This window comes from Callithrix jacchus, chromosome 8 (genome assembly GCF_049354715.1).
Source record: "Callithrix jacchus isolate 240 chromosome 8, calJac240_pri, whole genome shotgun sequence".
Lineage (NCBI taxonomy): Eukaryota > Metazoa > Chordata > Mammalia > Primates > Cebidae > Callithrix > Callithrix jacchus.
Window position 1 is genome coordinate 65,076,843 of NC_133509.1, and position 19,327 is coordinate 65,096,169.

General features: G+C 36.6%; 1 protein-coding gene across 16 annotated transcripts in view; it reads left to right on the forward strand.

Annotated features, from left to right (window-relative positions):
- SCFD1 (sec1 family domain containing 1) overlaps positions 1-19,327 on the forward strand; it is a 110,321-nt gene that overhangs the window by 58,957 nt on the left and 32,037 nt on the right. For all 16 annotated transcript variants that reach the window (XM_009005889.5, XM_078334643.1, XM_078334645.1 and 13 more), the window contains 4 exons: positions 118-188; positions 2,200-2,279; positions 12,534-12,596; positions 14,706-14,781. In XM_009005889.5, the coding sequence (XP_009004137.1) occupies positions 118-188; positions 2,200-2,279; positions 12,534-12,596; positions 14,706-14,781 (290 nt within the window). The remainder of the gene's footprint in view (positions 1-117; positions 189-2,199; positions 2,280-12,533; positions 12,597-14,705; positions 14,782-19,327) is intronic.

Sequence of the window (19,327 nt, forward strand, 5' to 3'; positions counted from 1 at the left end):
CCCTGTTTTGTTTTGTCCCATTTGTATATCCCTTGAAATGTAACATACTTGCGTTGACTATAATACATAATAACCACAATTATGAAAATCTTTTTTAACCTCTTTTCCCCTATGCAGCAGGAACTCCAGAAGATAAAATGAGGTTGTTTCTTATCTATTATATAAGCACACAGCAAGCACCCTCTGAGGTATGTCCTTTATTCAGTTATTGGGAGGAAGGGGATTAGGGAATACTTGTTTATAGACTACTATAATTCAAATTTTTAAAATAGAAGTAAATATTTACTTCTTTTCTTTAAAAGAAAAACAGCCAGGCTTGGTGGCGCACGCTTGTTTGTATTGTAATCCCAGTACTTGGGGAGACTGAAGCAGGCACATCACTTTGAGCTCAGGAGTTTGAGACTAGTCTGGGCAACATGGCAAAACCCCATCTCTACTAAAAATACAAAAAATAGCCAAGCGTGGTGGCATGTGCCTATAATCTCAGCTACTGGGGAGGCTGAGGCAGGCGAATCGCTTGAACCCGGGAGACAGAGGTTGCAGTAAGCCAAGATTGCACCACTGCACTACAACCTGGGCACCAGAGCAACACTGCATCTCAAATAAAATAAAATAAATGAAAGAAAAACAATCCGTTAAGGTTGCTTCTATATACTGCTGTATTTTATAGCAACTTTTATTGTTACCAGGGGAAGCTACCTGTGAAACATCTGACTACTTTTAAGCTGTTGGAATGTGAACTGAATTCAAGTGGCCAAACTTCTTATTTTTGGAAAATAACTATTCTAAACTACATTTATCAGATTTGTTATGCCTTTTGAAAGGTTGATCTTATTTTAAGATTGTTTTTAAAACGAATGTCCTATATAGAAAATACATTGTCTATTCTATACAAGAAAGTAGTAATTTTGGTATCAGACTTCTTGCTGGTTTAGAGACCGTTGACTCTAATGTTAACTGTGTATAGTTTTACCAGATGAACAGGAAGCATAGGAACCTCAAGATGACATTTAGAATATGGCTGTCTGTTCTAAGCTCCATTCTTCACTGGTAGCAGTTATTGTTTTTAATATCTGGTAAATTGACAGGTTTCTGTTGGTCAGAAATCTTCAGCATATTAAAACTAAACCAAATATTTGTTCTTGGCCATTCTGCTTTACCTTGGGAACATAGATCTTCATTTCTAATTTTGTAAGAAAGTGTTGAGTGTTTTTTTAGTTTTGTTTTTTTAAGAAATGTCAGGCCAAGGTGAGATGATCACCTGAGGTCAGGAGTTTGAGACCAGCCTGACCAACATGGTGAAAGCCCATCTCTACTAAAAATACAAAAATTAGCTGGGTGTGGTGGCACACACCTGTAATCCCAGCAACTCGGGAGGCTGAGGCAAACAGGGAGGCAGAGGTTGCAGTGAGCCCAGATCATGCCACTGCACTCCAGGATGGATGACAAGAATGAAACTCCACCTCCAAAAAAAAAAATATTCTCTATCAACAGGTGTTTACCTTTATATCTCAGGGGTTCTAGTAGCCTAATTAAAGTATTTTTCTTAAGAATATGTGATTTTAAAACTTAATTTACTATTCACTGAATCACATTATTTTTATTTACTTTTGGTAAGGCTTATGTCTTTTCATAAATTTAAGTGATCATTAAGATAGGCTCCTTTAAGTTACACAAATTCAGCTAGACTTATCAGGAAATAAAGAATAAGGAAGAGTGGGAAAAAAAGCAACAATTTTAAAAGTTCAGGACACCTATTGTCCAGTTAATGAATCTGGACCCCTAGAATGAAAATGAGATGAGAAACCCAAATCTACCCTCAGTTGGTGTCATTCCCCTTGTGTTTCTGGTTTAGAAATATTCTTGGTCAAACCAAATCATTCATTTAGTCCATGTCCCGAGGAAAAGCAGTCTAGTCCAGCAGTAAAGGAAAAAATAACTTTGTTGGAATTACTGAGAGATTAAAAAATAATGTACTTTAATAGGTGATTTGGGAGCCTCTTAAAGGTAATTTTTATTATATGTGATTTTTTTTGTGTTGAGTGCTCACTTGTGTACTCATTTAAGACATCAATCTACTTGGGTACCAAGAATTTAAACTCGTGCCTTTGGTCTTATTTTTTAATTAATCAAATGGCAACAAATAACATCTTTCATTAAAGTAAAAATTTTTGTCATATAGTTCTTTTCTTATTTCAGGCTGATTTGGAGCAATATAAAAAAGCTTTAACTGATGCAGGATGCAACCTTAATCCTTTACAGTATATCAAACAGTGGAAGTAAGTTTTGTTTTCTTCTTTAATTCCTGTCATTTAAAGAGTACAATTGAGGCTTCTTTCCCAAGAAAATGGGAATGCTAATAAGAAAATTGGACAGTGCCTCGGTGGTGTTATATATCCAGTGGCATGAATATTTCCTTATCTGGCCCACCCTGTTTACAACTTAAAATTACATAAAACAGTGATGCCTTTCTTTCCTGGGCAAGCTTTAGAGTTTCTTTACTGATAAGGTGAGAAAGTCAAAGACTGAAATGCCTGGAATTAAATGTCTCCAAAGCAGTAAGAGGAAATTTTAATTTGACTAGTAATTAAAGAAATGCAGATTAACATAATGCAAACATTTCCAAAATACCATGCCAAAGATACAGGAAAATTAATTTGTGCATTTCATACTCTGCTATTAGGAATATAAATTGTCACAATTTTTCTGGATAGTATAAAGAGTTCTTTAAAAATAGCTCTGTCCTAGTACTTGTCTTAAGGATTCATCCCAAAGGTGCAATTGGAGTGCTAAAATTTTAGACACAGTTGTAATAGTAAAATTTTTAAAAGCAACCTCAATGTCTAGCCAGTACTATTAGTAAGTGCATTGTGATATTTCTGCAACATTAATACAGTTGAGTCATTAAAAATCAGAAGGCTTACTTAATGACATTGGGAAATGTTTATGTTCTACTGTAAAGTAAAAAATATAATAATTAAAATAATCTTCATTGAATTTGTTTGATAAATATTTCCTAATAGCAAGCATGATAAACAAGGCCCAACCTGCCAATGAATTTACATTTGTGTTGAGAAAACAATTAACAAATAAGCAAATAAATGAACAGAATAATGTTAAACCATGTTAAATGACATAAAGAAATAAAACTAAGTGATAAGATTTTAATCTGCTGGGTTTGATGGCTAAATTGGCTTAGGAGATCAGGGAAAGCATCTAGGTAGTTGCATTTGAGCCAAAACTTAAGGGACATTTTTTACAGTATGATCCCTATTTATCCATTTATTCATTCATATGTATGGGTTCATATAAGCATACACATACATTTAATTACAGAGTTGAAATGCATACAACTAAATGTTAAGAGGAGATAACTCCAAGTGGTAGAATTTTTCTCCTTTTGGGTGCTTTTCTTTGTTTTCCAAATTTTCTACGAAAACTATTATCCTCAAAATCGTTTTTAAAATATTTTTTAAGACTAAAAAATTAACTATGCTTTCTGATCTCAATTATGTCAAAAAATAAGCATAGCAAGAGAATTGTACCAAATTGTTAACAGTATTTATCTCGAGTGGTAAGATTATGAGTGCTTTTTATTATCTATACTTTTGACTTTTCAGACTTACTTTTGTTCGTGTTCTTGTAATAAGAAAAAAAAAATACACAACAAACCTTTGTTTAAAAGGAAAACTGAAAACGTTTCGAATTTTTATAATGCAGGTTGAGTCCCCCTTATCCGAAATGCTAGCAACCAGAAGTGTTTTGGATTTTGGATTTTTTCCGATTTTAGAATATTTGCATATATATAATGAGGTATCTTGGGTATGGGACCCAAGTCTAAACTGAAAATTGTTTAATGTCTCATATGCATGTTATGCACATAGCCCAAAGATAATTATATCAATATTCTTAATTTGTGCATTTGGATTGCAACCTAACACAAGATCAGGTGTGGAATTTTCTACTTGTGGCATCATGACAGCATTCAGAAAGTCTCATATTTTGGAGCATTTCAGATTTTTCAGATTAGGGATGCTCAGCCTGTATGTACAGTTACACACATTGCCACGTGGCATATGTTCATTATTCTTTTTATATTACGATTTACTTGGAACTCTATCATAATTACTGCTTAGAGATATATGGAGAAGGGCAGGCTTGGGCGTTATTTTTCGAAATATTTTATCTCTAATTTGTAATGTGTTTTTTTTTCCAATTATAGTGGTTTATTGAGGAAATTTTAGAAAACTCAGAACGGTATAAAGAAAATAAAAATTTACCTGTATTCTCACCGTCCTGAACTACAAGTAAACATAGTGTATATCCTTTCATTCTCTATGCATATGATAGATTTTTTTTCTAGAGATAAGGTCTTGCTCTGTCACCCAGGCTGCAGTGTAGTGATACAACCATTGTTCACTGTAACCTCACACTCCTGGGCTCATGATCCTTCCACTTCAGCCTCTTTAGTAGCTAGGAATACAGGTGTGCACCACTGCATCCAGCCAGATATTTCTTAAAACTCGGAAATCATTTTTAGAGTTTTGTATTCTAGTTCTTAATAACTTTCCTCATGCCAGTTTGTGGAAGTATTTACTGTTTGCATGGTATTAAACTATATAAGTGTACTGTTATTTATTTAACACTTCTTTGTTCTTTAGATATTGTTACTAGTGAAAAACTTTTTTCGTTGTTGTTAATGCAGAAATTCTAATCCACTGCTGATTCACATCCTCCTTTCTGAACAAGACAAATTTTTGTTTGGGATTTCTCTATGGGTATTGTTGACAAATTTTGTCAAGATTGAAATTGATCATTTTTAGCATTTCTACTAACACATCTTAACGATTTACATTTTTTCCCTTATAAAATTTTCTTTAGATATTCTCTTTTTCTTTAGGTACTTCTTATTTTAAATGTTACAACACGTAAGAATCATTATGAATATCAATTGGAATAAAATGTTTATGGTGTGCTACTAACATGTTTTCTAAAACAGTATATACAATATGTTGCTAACTTTGGTTTATAAATCATATATATTAAAAAGATATATGTCCTAAGATTAGAAGACTATACACCCATCTTAACAGGGGTTGCCTTAAAGTGGTAGGATTCTTCTGGGAGCATTTTACGTTTTCTGGATTCTGTACAATGAAAATATTCTCAGAAAATACTTTTTAAGGCATATCTGAATGCCATCTTTTTGCCCACCCTTCATCAATCGTATTGTTTATATACAGAGATTCTGGACTTTTAGAAAGAGTTGAAAATAAACAACTGTGCAATTAAGTATAAAAATCTGTGGTATAGAATGTAACTAAAGGGAAAAATCATTGAGTGGTAGAGGTAAAAGTTTTAACTAAGAAAGGGGTTTTGAACTTAGTCTTAAACAGAAATGTACTGTTTCTATTGAAGAACGTAGTCAATTTATTTTTTTTTTTATTGCATTTTAGGTTTTGGGGTACATGTGCAGAACATGCAAGATAGTTGCATAGGTACACAGGTGGCAGTGTGATTTGCTGCCTTCCTCCCCTTGACCCACATCTGGCATTTCTCCCATGCTATCCAGCTCCCCGCCCCCCGCTGTCCCTCCCCTATTCCCCCCAATAGACCCCAGTGTGTAGTGCTCCCCTCCCTGTGTCCATGTGTTCTCATTGTTCATCACCCGCCTATGAGTGAGAACATGCAGTATTTCACTTTCTGTTCTTGTGTCAGCTTGCTGAGAATGATGTTCTCCAGATTCATCCATGTCCCTACAAAGGACATGAACTCATCGTTTTTGATTGCTGCATAATATTCAAATATTGTGAATATTATGTATATATGGTGTATATATGCCACATTTTCCCAGTCCAGTCTATCATCTATGGGCATTTGGGTTGGTTCCAGGTCTTTGCTATTGTAAAAAGTGCTGCAATGAACATTCGTGTGCATGTTTTTTTATAGTAGAATGATTTATAGTCCTTTGGATATATACCCAGTAATGGGATTGCTGGGTCAAATGGAATTTCTTTTTCTAGGTCTTTGAGGAATCGCCACACTCTCTTCCACAATGGTTGAAATAATTTACACTCCCACCAGCAGTGTAAAAGTATTCCTATTTCTCCACATCCTCTCCAGCATCTGTTGTCTCCAGATATTTTAATGATCGCCACTCTAACTGGCGTAAGAGGGTATCTCAATGTGGTTTTGACTTGCATTTCTCTAATGACCAGTGATGATGAGCATTTTTTCATATGTTTGTTGGCCTCACGTATGTCTTCTTTTGTAAAGTGTCTGTTCATATCCTTGCCCATTTTTGAATGGGCTTGTTTGTTTTCTTCTTGTAAATCTGTTTTAGCTACTTGTAAATTCTGGATATCAGCCCTTTGTCAGATGGGTAAACTGCAAAAATTTTTTTCCATTCTGTTGGTTGCCGATTCACTCTAATGACTTTCTTTTGCCATGCAGAAGCTGTGGAGTTTGATTAGGTCCCATTTGTCTATTTTGGCTTTTGCTGCCAATGCTTTTGGTGTTTTGGTCATGAAGTCCTTGCCTACTCCTATGTCCTGAATGGTTTTGCCTAGATTTTCTTCTAGGGTTTTTATGGTGTTAGGTCTTATGTTTAAGTCTCTAATCCATCTGGAGTTAATTTTAGTGTAAGGTGTCAGGAAGGGGTCCAGTTTCTGCTTTCTGCACATGGCTAGCCAGTTTTCCCAGCACCATTTATTAAACAGGGAATCCTTTCTCCATTGCTTGTTTTTGTCAGGTTTATCAAAGATTGTATGGTTGTAGATATGCTGTGTTGCCTCCAAGGCCTCTGTTTTGTTCCATTGGTCTGTATCTCTGTTTTGGTACCAGTACCATGCTGTTTTGATTACTGTAGCCTTGTAGTATAGTTTGAAGTCCGGTAGTGTGATGACTCCTGCTGAGTTCTTTTTGCTTAGAATTGACTTGGCTATGCGGGCTCTCTTTTGGTTCCATATGAAGTTCATGGTGGATTTTTCCAGTTCTGTGAAGAAAGTCAATGGTAGCTTGATGGGGATAGCGTTGATTCTGTAAATTACTTTGGGCAGTATAGCCATTTTCACGATATTAATTCTTCCTAACCATGAACATGGAATGTTTCTCCATCTGTTTGTGTCCTCTCTTATTTCTTTGAGCAGTGGTTTGTAGTTTTCCTTGAAGAGGTCCCTTACGTTCTTTGTAAGTTGTATTCCTAGGTATTTTACTGTTTTTGTAGTAATTGTGAATGGCAGTTCATTCTTGATTTGGCTCTCTTTAAGTCTGTTATTGGTGTATAGGAATGCTTGTGATTTTTGCAAATTTATTTTATATCCTGAGACTTTGCTGAAGTTGCTTATCAGTTTCAGGAGTTTTGGGGCTGAGACGATGTGTCTTCTAGATATACTATCATGTCATCTGCAAATAGAGACAATTTGGCTTCCTCCTTTCCTATTTGAATACCCTTTATTTCTTTTTCTTGCCTGATTCCTCTGGCTAGAACTTCCAGTACTATATTGAATAGGTGTGGTGAGAGAGGGCATCCTTGTCTAGTGCTGGATTTGAAAGGGAATGCTTCCAGTTTTTGTCTATTCAGTGTGATTGGCTGTTGGTTTGTCATAAATAGCTTTTATTACTTTGAAATATGTTCCATCAATACCGAGTTTATTGAGGGTTTTCAGCATAAAAGGCTGTTGAATTTTGTCAAATGCCTTCTCTGCATCAATTGAGAAAATCATGTGGTTTTTGTTTTTGGTTCTGTTTATGTGATGAATTACGTTTATAGACTTCCATATGTTGAACCAGCCTTGCATCCCCGGGATGAATCCTACTTGATCATGATGGATAAGTTTTTTGAGGTGCTGTTGCAGTCGGTTTGCCAGTATTTTATTGAAGATTTTTGCATCTATGTTCATCATGGATATTGGCCTGAAGTTTTATTTTCTTGTTGAATCTCTGCCGGGTTTTGGTATCAGGATGTTGGTCTCATAAAATGATTTGGGAAGGATTCCCTCTTTTTGGATTATTTGGAATAGTTTCAGAAGGAGTGGTACCAGCTCCTCTTTGTGTGTCTGGTAGAAATAGGCTGTGAAACCATCTGGACCTGGACTTTTTTGTGTGTGGTAGGCTCTTAATTGCTGCCTTGACTTCAGACCTTGTTATTGGTCTATTCATAGTTTCGGCTTCCTCCTGGTTTAGGCTTGGGAGGACACAAGTGTCCAGGAATTTATCCATTTCTTCCAGGTTTACTAGTTTACATGCATAGAGCTGTTTGTAGTATTCTCTGATGATGGTTTGAATTTCTGTGGAATCTGTGGTGATTTCCCCTTTATCTTTTTTATTGCATCTATTTGGTTATTCTCTTTTCTTTTTTATCAATCTGGCTAGTGGTCTATTTTGTTGATCTTTTCAAAAAACCAGCTCTTGGATTTATTGATTTTTTTTGAAGGGTTTTTCGTCTCTCTGTCTCCTTCAGTTCTGCTGTGATCTTAGTTATTTCTTGTCTTCTGCTAGGTTTTGAGGGTTTTTTTGATCTTGCTCCTCTAGCTCTTTCAATTTTGACGATAGGGTGTCAATTTTGGATCTCTTCACTCTTCTCATGTGGGCACTTATTGCTATATAATTTCCTCTAGAGACTGCTTTAAACGTGTCCCGGAGATTCTGGTATGTTGTGTCTTTGTTCTCATTGGTTTCGAAGAACTTCTTTATTTCTGCCTTCATGTCATTGTTTATCCAGTCAACATTCAAGAGCCAGTTGTTCAGTTTCCAGGAAGCTGTGCGGTTCTGAGTTAGTTTCTGAATTCTGAGTTCCAGCTTGATTGCACTATATGGTCCAAGAGACTGTTTGTTATGATTTCAGTTGTTTTGCCTTTGCTGAGGAGTGATTTACTTCCAATTATGTGGTTAATTTTAGAGTAGGTGTGATGTGGTGCTGAGAAGAATGTATATTCTGGATTTGGGGACGAGAGTTCTGTAAATGTCTATCAGGTTTGCTTGTTCCAGGTCTGAGTTCAAGTCCTGGATGTCCTTGTTAATTTTCTGTCTGGTTGCTCTGTCTAATATTGACAGTGGAGTGTTAAAGTCTCCCACTATTATTGTGTGGGAGTCTAAGTCTCTTTGTAAGTCATTAGGAACTTCCTTATATATCTGGGTGCTCCTGTATTGGGTGCATATATATTTAGGATCATTAGCTCTTCTTGTTGTATCGATCCTTTTACCATTATGTAATGTCCTTCTTTGTCTCTTTTGATCTTTGTGGCTTTAAAGTCTATTTTATCAGAGATGAGAATTGCAACTCCTGCTTTTGTTTGCTCTCCATTTGCTTGGTAAATCTTCCTCCATCCCTTTATTTTGAGCCTTTGTGTATCCTTGCATGTGAGATGGGTTTCCTGGATGGATGCAGCACACTGATGGGTTTTGGCTTTTTATCCAGTTCGTCAGTCTGTGTCTTTTGATTGGTGCATTTAGTCCATTTACATTTAGGGTTAATATTGTTATGTGTGAATTTGATACTGCCATTTTGATGCTAGCTGGCTGTTTTGCCTGTTAGTTGATGCAGATTCTTCATTTTGTTGATGCTCTTTAGCATTTGGTATGTTTTTGGAATGGCTGGTACTGATTGTTCCTTTCTATGTGTAGTGCCTCTTTCAGGAGCTCTTGTAAAGCAGGCCTGGTGGTGACAAAATCTCTGAGTACTTGCTTGTTTGCAAAGGATTTTATTTTTCCTTCACTTCTGAAGCTCAGTTTGGCTGGATATGAAATTCTGGGTTGAAAGTTCTTTTCTTTAAGGATGTTGAATATTGGCCCCACTCTCTTCTCGTTTGTGGCGTTTCTGCCGAGAGATCTGCTGTGAGTCTGATGGGCTTCCCTTTGTGGGTGACCCGACCTTTCTCTCTGGCTGCCCTCAGTATTTTCTCCTTCTCTTCAACCCTGGTGAATCTGACGATTATGTGCCTTGGGGTTGCTCTTCTTGCAGAATATCTTTGTGGTGTTCTCTGTATTTCCTGCACGTGACTATTGGCCTGCCTTGCTAGGTTGGGGAAATTTTTCTGGATAATATCCTGAAGAGTATTTTCCAGCTTGGATTCATTCTCTTCATCATACTGAGGTATACCTATCAAACGTAGATTAGGTCTTTTCACATAGTCCCACATTTCTTGGAGACTTTGTTCATTCCTTTTTGCACTTTTTTCTCTAATCTTGCCATCTCGTTTTATTTCATTGAGTTGATCTTCGACCTCTGATATCCTTTCTTCTGCTTGGTCAATTCGGCTGTTGAGATGTGTGCATGCTTCGCAAAGTTCTCGTGTTTTGTTTTTCGGCTCCATCACTTCACTCATATTCCTCTCTATGTTGTCCATTCTTGTTATCATTTCCTCAAATCTTTTTTAAAGGTTCTTAGTTTTTTTGCATTGAGTTAGAACGTGTTCTTTAGCTCACGGAAGTTTCTTATTACCCACCTTCTGAAGTCTGATTCTGTCATTTCATCACACTCATTCTTTGTCCAGCTTTGTTCCCTTGCTCGTGAGGGGTTGTGGTCCCTTGTAGGAGGCGAGGTGTTCCGGTTTCAGGTGTTTTCCTCCTTTTTGTGCTGGTTTCTTCCCATCTTTGTGGATTTATCCACCTGTCGTCTGAGTAGTTGCTGACTTTCCACTTGGGTCTCTGAGTGGACATCCAGATTGTTGATGATGAAGTATTTCTGTTTCTTAGTTTTCCTTCTAACAGTCTAGCCCCTCTGCTGTAGGACTGCTGAGGTCCACTCCAGGCCCTGCTTACCTGGGGAACCCTGTAGCAGCTGCGGAACAGTGATGGTTGCTACCAGTTTCTTCTTCTGCTATCTTTGTCCCAGAATGATGCCTGCCAAATGTCAGTCTGATCAGTCCTTTGTGGAGGTGACTCTTTGGATATACGGGGTCAGGGAGCTGCTTGAGAAGACGGTCTGTACTTTATAGGAGCTCAAGTGCTGAGCTGTGAGCTCCGTTCTTCATTCAGGGCTGCTAGGCAGGTTTAAGTCTGCTGCAGCAGAACTCATAAAGCTCCTTTTTTTCCTCAGGTACTCTGTCCCGGGGAGTTAGGGCTTTATTTATGAGTATCTGTTGCACTGTCCTGCCCAGCAAGGAGGCAGTCTAGTCACTGCCTGCTGCAGAGGCTATGCTGAGCTGCTCTGGGCTCTGCCCTACTGCCATGGGCTCCGCCCTGTTGCCATGGGCTCTGCCCTGCTGCCATGTGTAATTCTCTATAGTCCTGTTTATATGGGTGTGATTAGAACTGCTGTGGCAATGGTGGCCCACCTCTGTAATGGCGGACTCCCTCTGTTATGGCGGGTTGCCTCGGCAACGGCAGGTTGCATCAGTAATGGCAGAGTACCTCTGTATGGGTGGAGTGCCTCAGTAATGGCGGACGCCCCCTCCCGCACCGGGCTGCACCATCCTGGGTTCAGCTGTGCTTGTCGTGAAACTCTCAACTTCGAGCATTTCCAATTGCTGTTTTGTTTGTTTTTGTGGGGGTGGGACCCGCCAAGCCTGATCAACTGGCTCCCTGCCTCAGAGTCCTTTTTTTTAAGTTGAATGGTTGACTCTCTCCCTGGTGTTCCAGTCACCTGCTGAAAGGGCGCCGGGCTCTGTGTGATTTCCCGTGCGGCAACCCACTGCGCTGGCTGAAACAACATCGCTGCCCAGGAATCTCCTGGCCTGTCTTCCTGTTTAAATCCCGTTTAATCAGATGAATGTGCTAATCTGCCTTCCCAAATCTCAAATTGCCAGTTTAACAGGGCAACCATACCAGTATATTTTATACGGAAAGCCGCTGCGCTGCGGCGCCGGCCGAAACGGCCACACCAGCCAAACAGCCACACTGGCGGCCTGTGGGACTCCTACACCTGGGAATCTCCTGGCCTGTGGGCAATAAAGATCCGTCTGGAAATGTGGCGTCCAGTCACCCTTTGCACTTTCACTGGGAGCTGCAATCCTGGGTTGCTCCTATAGTGCCATCTTCTCCTCTCCTCTGGTAGTGAATTTATACTCACTGAAGAACAGCATGAGGAAAGGCATGTATCTGGAAACAAGGGAGCATAGAATGTAAGGAACAATAAAAGGACTAAATTATTACATGTTTGTTCTTTTAAGTTGTCAAGTCTCTACGTCAGTTCTTTTTTTTTTTTTAATGATCAGATAGAAAAGGAAAATAGAAGTTTGGAAACCTAATGCACTTGTGCTTTTTTAAGAATTTCAGACTGGGTGCAGTGGTTCACACCTGTAATCCCAGCACTTTGAGAGGCTACGGTGCCCCTTGAGCCTGAGAGGTCAAGGCTGCAGTGAGCCATGATGGCACCACTGCATTCCAGCCTGGGTGACAGAGTGAGATCTTGTCTCAAAAAATAATATTAATCATTTCAGTGTTTTAGTACTAATTATACTGCAGTTATATTTGTTGAAAAATTCTCCTTTCAGAAAATGTCTGCATCATAAAGTCAATAGATATTTTAATACCATGACACCGAGTGTTAGCTCTAATAATTAGCTTTTAAGTACAACTTCCTTATTTCATAGGGCTTTTACCAAGATGGCCTCAGCTCCTGCCAGCTATGGCAGCACTACCACTAAATCAATGGGGTAAGTATTTTTAATAATTCTGTTGTATCTTTGTACTCAAAACCTTACTTAGACTTTCATACCATAAAAACACGGTGTCTAACACTCTGAATGTGGAAAATGTCACTATGCCTTTGGTGACATTTAGATGGCTTAAGTTCTTCATTTTTCTATTTTTTAAATTATTCTTCATTGACATGTAATAATTCTATATATTTATGGGGTACAGTGTGATAATACACACCATGTATAATTAGCCAATCCGTAATTAGCATATCAATCACCTCACACATTTATCATTTTTAGTGTTGGGCACATTCAGATTCTCACTTTAAAATGTAAATTAATATCTTTTTACATGGTATGAGCTGAAACTTAGATGACATTTTTTACAGTATGATCCCTATTTATCCATTTATCCATCTGTGTGTATCTGTGTGGATGAGTATATGCATACGTACATTTAAATGCATAGCTGAAATGACATACAACTAAATGTTAATAGTGGGTAATTTCAAGGGGTGAAGTTGTTTTTCTTTTGGGTGCTTTTATTTTCCAGATGTTCTACAGATATTTTCTTCTAAATGGTTTTTGTTTAAATGCCTGTTTGTTATTATAACATACATTTTTCATTTTCAGAAAACATTAGAAGGTTAAAACTATTTTAATATCAATGTTGATAACTAATATAGACTTGAAGCTAGGCCTAACTTCAGGATAGATTCAAGGAGTGCTAAATTATAGGAAGTCTTCAGACTGGGTATGACATCTTACTCCAGAGACCCCAATGGAGTATGTGTGATTTTCAAAGAATCTGAACAAGGTAATTCTGACTATTCTTTTGGTACCATACAAGTTTCCAATTCCTAGCTTATTTTTTAGAGCTAAAACAAAAGCACAAAGCCAGAGGAAAACCTGTTTATCCTAGCCTCACACTGAGCAACTGGTTTTAATGAAACAATTTCCAAAAACAAAAGCACTCCGCCTTAGAAATACTTGGCAAAGGAATCCAGCTGGCCTCACCTTCAGACAGTGCTGCACAGGTTAGCACATCCCTGCACAGTTGCCTGGTGCCAGAAATCACCCCAGGGCCATTCATTCCAACAAGGATTACTTTCTCTTGCTTCTGTTAATGAAAAGATTTCCATCCTGTCCATCTCTTCATTTTAGAGGGGAGTAAGGACAAGATGAGGAAAAGGAAAATATTTTTGGAAAATTACTTTCATGTATTTAATAAAATAGACTTTTCAGTTTCATCCCTTAAAAATCATATTGAACATTAAAGCCTATTAGATTTCTTTTGGTTTTGCAGTTGGGATTTTGATAAATGTGTTATAAAAGAAAATCTTGGGTGATTTAAAAGCTGCCCCTAGACTTCTGGGATTTTAATGCAGGATTACTATTCTGTCCCACAAAACATCCTCTAATTCCATATGGGAGACTGTTTGAATCACAGATACAAACCCAGTATGGCAAGTTACTTATTGGTGTTTTGTTGTTGTTGTTGTTGTTTAAAATTTAAACAAAATTCTTCAGAATTGAGGTAAAATTCACTAAGTCTGTTGTGTTTCACATTTTTATATGATAGATTATATGTATAGAGAGGGGAGACAATATACAATGTAGGATTGGATCCAGCTGCTAATATAAGAGAACACAATGATGTTTGACCTACTCATATTATTTATTGGCATATATATTTTTAATAAGTTGATGTGGGTTGAACTCCTAAAGCAAGTTGTCCAAGTTACTATCTTTAAATTGTTTTTTTTTTAGCATTAGACAATCAAGAAGTCAAGGAATTCTCTTCAAATTATAACTTGCAAAAAGAAAACTATAGCTAAGACTAGGAAATTAAGATGTTTATTTTGAGGGCAGCTTTTTATTTTTATATTTTTAAGCATTATTGACTAATCAGAGTATTTTATTACTATTTTATTGTTAAATAAAATTGCAGCAGTGGTACCCATGGCAGCAGAAATTCTCAAGACCCTTCTGTTTAGTGAAAACAAAGGTGGTAGGTACAGCGAGCATCAGCATGTGGTGTGTAATCAGGCAAATATTTTATCTGTAACAAACTGGAGAGGCAGTTTGTACTTAGTATGGTCCTTCTCTTTTGCCCCCATCTAGTCTCTTATCACGAGTCATGAATACAGGATCACAGTTTGTGATGGAAGGAGTGAAGAACCTGGTTTTGAAACAGCAAGTAAGTATATTTATTAGAAGACATACTCTTAACTTTTAAACATAAATGCTGGCAGGCTAACTCCTCAGGTAAAGCAACTTCTGAATTTATTCAAATAATAAATAGGAATCAAATGAAATCAAGGAGTCCTTATTTTTTTAAGTTCTGGGTACATGTGCAGGTTGTACAAGTTTGTTAACATAGGTAAGCATGTACCAGGGTGGTTTACTGCACAGATTAACCCATCACCTAGATATGAAGCCCAGCATGCATTAGCTATCTTCCCTAATGCTCTCCCTGCCCCACCTTCCCCTCTACCCCACAGGCATTGGTGTGTGTTGTTCCGTTCCCTGTTTTTTTGAGCTCCCATGCAGTATTTGGTTTCTGTTCCTGCGTTAGAAATCAAGGAGTTCTTTATTAGTATATTTAAGACTCTGAAGGTATTTTTATTTGTGTCTCAGAGCTCTGTAATTTTATACTTTTTTAAAAAATTTGTTCATTTGGATTTGGACTTTACTTACATTTTGATTTTTCTTTACCACCAGGTTGTTGAAAGTAACCTAACTAGAATAGTGAACTGCTACATAATGACTAACATTTCTTTTAACATATAGTCAGAGAATATTAATAAGCTAATGAATTTAATAGTCTAAAGTCCTATGTAAATTGGACTAAACTATACATATATATATATATATATATATATTTTTTTTTTTTTTTTTTTTTTTTTTTTTTTGAGACAGAGTCTTGCTCTGTTGCCAGGTGCCAGGGTGGAGTACAGTGGCACAATCTTGGCTCACTGCAACCTCCGCCTCCCGGTTCAAGCAATTCTTCTGCCTCAGCCTCCTGAGTAGCTGGGACTGTAGTCATGCACCACCACACCCAGCTGAGTTTTGTATTTTTTTAGTAGAGGCGGGATTTCACCATGTTGGCCAGGATGGTCTTGATCTCTTGACCTCGTGATCTGCCCGTCTTAGCCTCCCAAAGTGCTGGGATTACAGGCATGAGCCACTGCGCCCAGCACAAAATATTTTAAATAGAATTTATATTTGGGGATAATAAAAAAATTGTACCTTGATTTCACATTTTCTTTCTTTTAGTCCTTTGTTTTATATATAGGAGACTTTTAAATGACTTTTGTTTCTGTGATTTTTCTATTCTAATATATACATATTCTGCTTCAGTCATTATTAATTCATTAGCTATCTTTTCAAAAGATTTGTCTTTACTTTTAATTTTGGAAATTTTCAAATACACATTATCAAACTCTCCTGAATCCTTCAATAACGTCAATATCCATTCTTGTTTCATCTATCCCATTTGTGTTTATTTACTTTTATTGGAATATTTTAAGGGAAATCTGAGAAAGTATTTTAACATAGAAACTCAGTTTGCAATGAGAAGGGTTTTAAAGGCCAAATAAAAAGAATCAGTTATTCAGATCTGAATATTGTTTATTTACCTGTATTCAGAAAAAATAAGATCTTTTCTTTCTTCCACACTTTTTATCTTTCTTATAATGTTTACCTTGGTGTTTTATATACATTATCTTTATTTGTGGTTTAGTAAGTTCATTTTTTCTTTTTTTCTGAGACTGTCTCTCTCTCTTGCCCAGGCTGGAGTGCAGTGGTGCTAGCTGCGACTACAGGCACACACCGCCACTCTTGGCTAATCTTTGTATATTTTGTAGAGATGGGGTTTCTCTATGTCGTTCAGGCTGCTCTTGAACTCCTAGGCTCCAGTGATCCTCCCACCTCAGACTCTCAAAGTGCTGAGATTATGGATATGAGCCATTGTGCCTGGCCTCATTATCCCTTTTAGAAATTATTGTCAGTCCCTCTCATTCTACCTCCTGGTAAGGAGCCACTACCAAATACTTAACCTACTTTTTCTTACTGGTTCACATACTGCCCAGAATCAGCTTATCTTCACCCTCTTAGACTATACGTGAAAAGGCACAGTAGGAAGTTTGGGCACATTCAAGACAAATGAGCTATACTTTACAGTTTAGCCTGGGCCCATTCTTATTTATCATCGCCTGTGGACAAAATGATTTTGTTGTTTGAGACAAAGGGGGACCACCAATTTCTAAGGTAATGTCTGCCTGTTGCTAAATAGGCTGGCTATTACCTAACAATATGTAGTTTATTTTTAAGGAGAATTATTTATTTTTCTTAACACGTCACTGTTAGAAGTAAATTCCAATACTAAGATTCCCTAAACAAAGTATTCCTTATCGTATATAACTCATAGTATTTAGAAATTACAGGCTTTAACCTTTAGAATAATCATGATTTTTGTTTTTGAACTTATTACCTTAGAGTCACATGGTATATATCCCCTATGATACCTACAAAAGACATCTAAAATGGTCAATTCTTAAATATTTTATTGTGCTAACACAAGTTTATTTTATTTGGAGTGCATAAAATGTAAAATAATTCTTCATGATCTCATATCTCTTTTTTTTATTGCAAATAACATACCAATTTGACAAAGGCAGTTTCTCACTTAAATTCTCACTAAAATTTGAAATGATCCGTGGTTACCCCATCTGTTTAATATTTTTGCCACCACTACCAGAAGAGCCATGCCATTTGAAAAAAACAAAAAGTTCAGAATTAGAGGAAATAGGTATTGACAGGGGGTAGGAATGATTCATTTTATATTACTGAGTAAAAATAATAGTCATATAATACATAGTTCCATATATTCTTTTTTTGTTGTTGTTGTTCTTTAAAAAGAGAAAAAATATATAGTACTGAAAGACAAACACTCGGGCTTACTTAAGCTTTAAATGTTAGTTTTTCTGGATACATCTTAATCTCTGATTACTTCTGCCCACATGACAAAATGCCAAGATTGAAATCTAGAATCAAGAGTGTGGACATTTCTAATTGTTCTTAAAAATATTACCAAATTATCCTTGAGTAAAGAGTCTCTTACTCTAGAAATATGTAAACTCAAGAGAAATCCATTTTAAAGCTCTATTACCCTTATATTCTAAAATTTAGAGGTACTGTCGTGGAAGGTCTTGGGCAGTTTGGAAACTGAGAAGTAAGAGGTATTAAAGAAGATACTTCTGGAGATCAGTTCTGTTTCACTCTTGGAATATTATGAATAATTTATGCCTCTTAAATTTCTAAATATTGTTTTGGATCTTTTTATCTAAATAAACAGTTTAAACTACAAATAAATTAGAATTAGCCACATCGAGTTTTCTAGGTCACTTAGAAGAGCTTTTTTTATACCTTGTTTTATGGGCAGCATAAGTTTTGTGCATCACAAGTATCAACTATCACATAAAACCAGTTGAATGTTATTCACAGATTTGGAATCTATTTGTATAAGGATCATTGTACAAGAATGTGAAGATGAAAAATGTAGCACAAAGTTGCATAATTTTAGACTTCTGTTTCACTTTCTTTGGCCTGTGGTGAATATAATCCCTCCTTTAAAAATAAATTAACAACACATAAATTACAAGCAGCGAAAATCCATAGATAAAATAAGACTTCAAAGACACAATTGCAGTGTTTGGCCCTTAAGATTATGATTTGAACAAGAAAACTATAAAACACAACTTTTTATGCCAGGCGCAGTGGCTCATGCCTGTAATCTCATTTGGGAGGCCAAGGCAGGTAGATCGCTGGAACCTAAGCATTCAAGACCAGCCTGGGAAACATGGCAAAAGCCCATCTTTAAAAAAAAATACAGAAAAATTAGCTGGGCATAGTGGCACATGCTTGTGATGCTGAGGTGGGAAGATCACTTGAGCCTGGGAGATGGATGATAATTTTATACAACAGTGACTGGATATCAAGTTGTGTAGTAGTTATTTCCTAACAAATACATGTATCAAAACATCATGTTGTATACCTAAAATATATACAATTTATTTGTTAGTCATACCTCAATAAATCTGCAGAGAATAAATTACTGTTATTTAATATCATAAATTATGAATTAATAATTATTTTAATTATTAAATTGTTAATTATTTTAGGTGTGGTAATAGTGTTATGGGGTTTTAAGAGTTTTTGTATTTTGGATATATGTACTGAAATATTTATGGCTACGATGATTGTATATTGGAGACTTACTTTAAAACAATGTAGGGGAATGGATAGTAGGTGACAGTACAGGTGAAATAAGATTTGCCACAAGTTAATAATTGTGTAAGCTGGGAGATAGAGGGATAGATGTATCTTCCTGAGTTCACATCATCTCGTTTTCTTTATTTTATTGCCATAAACATGAGATGATTTTGTAAACTCATCTGCAAGATAAGGGTATAAGATTCACTCTTTAGATCCCCTTCTGGTTTATAATTTTAAATTTTGGAAAGAAACAGCCCATCTTATTTCCTCTTCTAGCTTCACTTCACTGGCAACTTTCCACCCTTCTATCATTGATACATCTCTCATCTCCAAAGCTTCCAGTGTCCACACATGCTATCTAATTCTTTTCTTGGCTAATAACTGCCTTCAAGAGAAGCATTCCCTTACAGGATGTCCACATTGGGCATTTTCATTCTCCAGGGCTCTGATAATCAAGACAGTAGCAA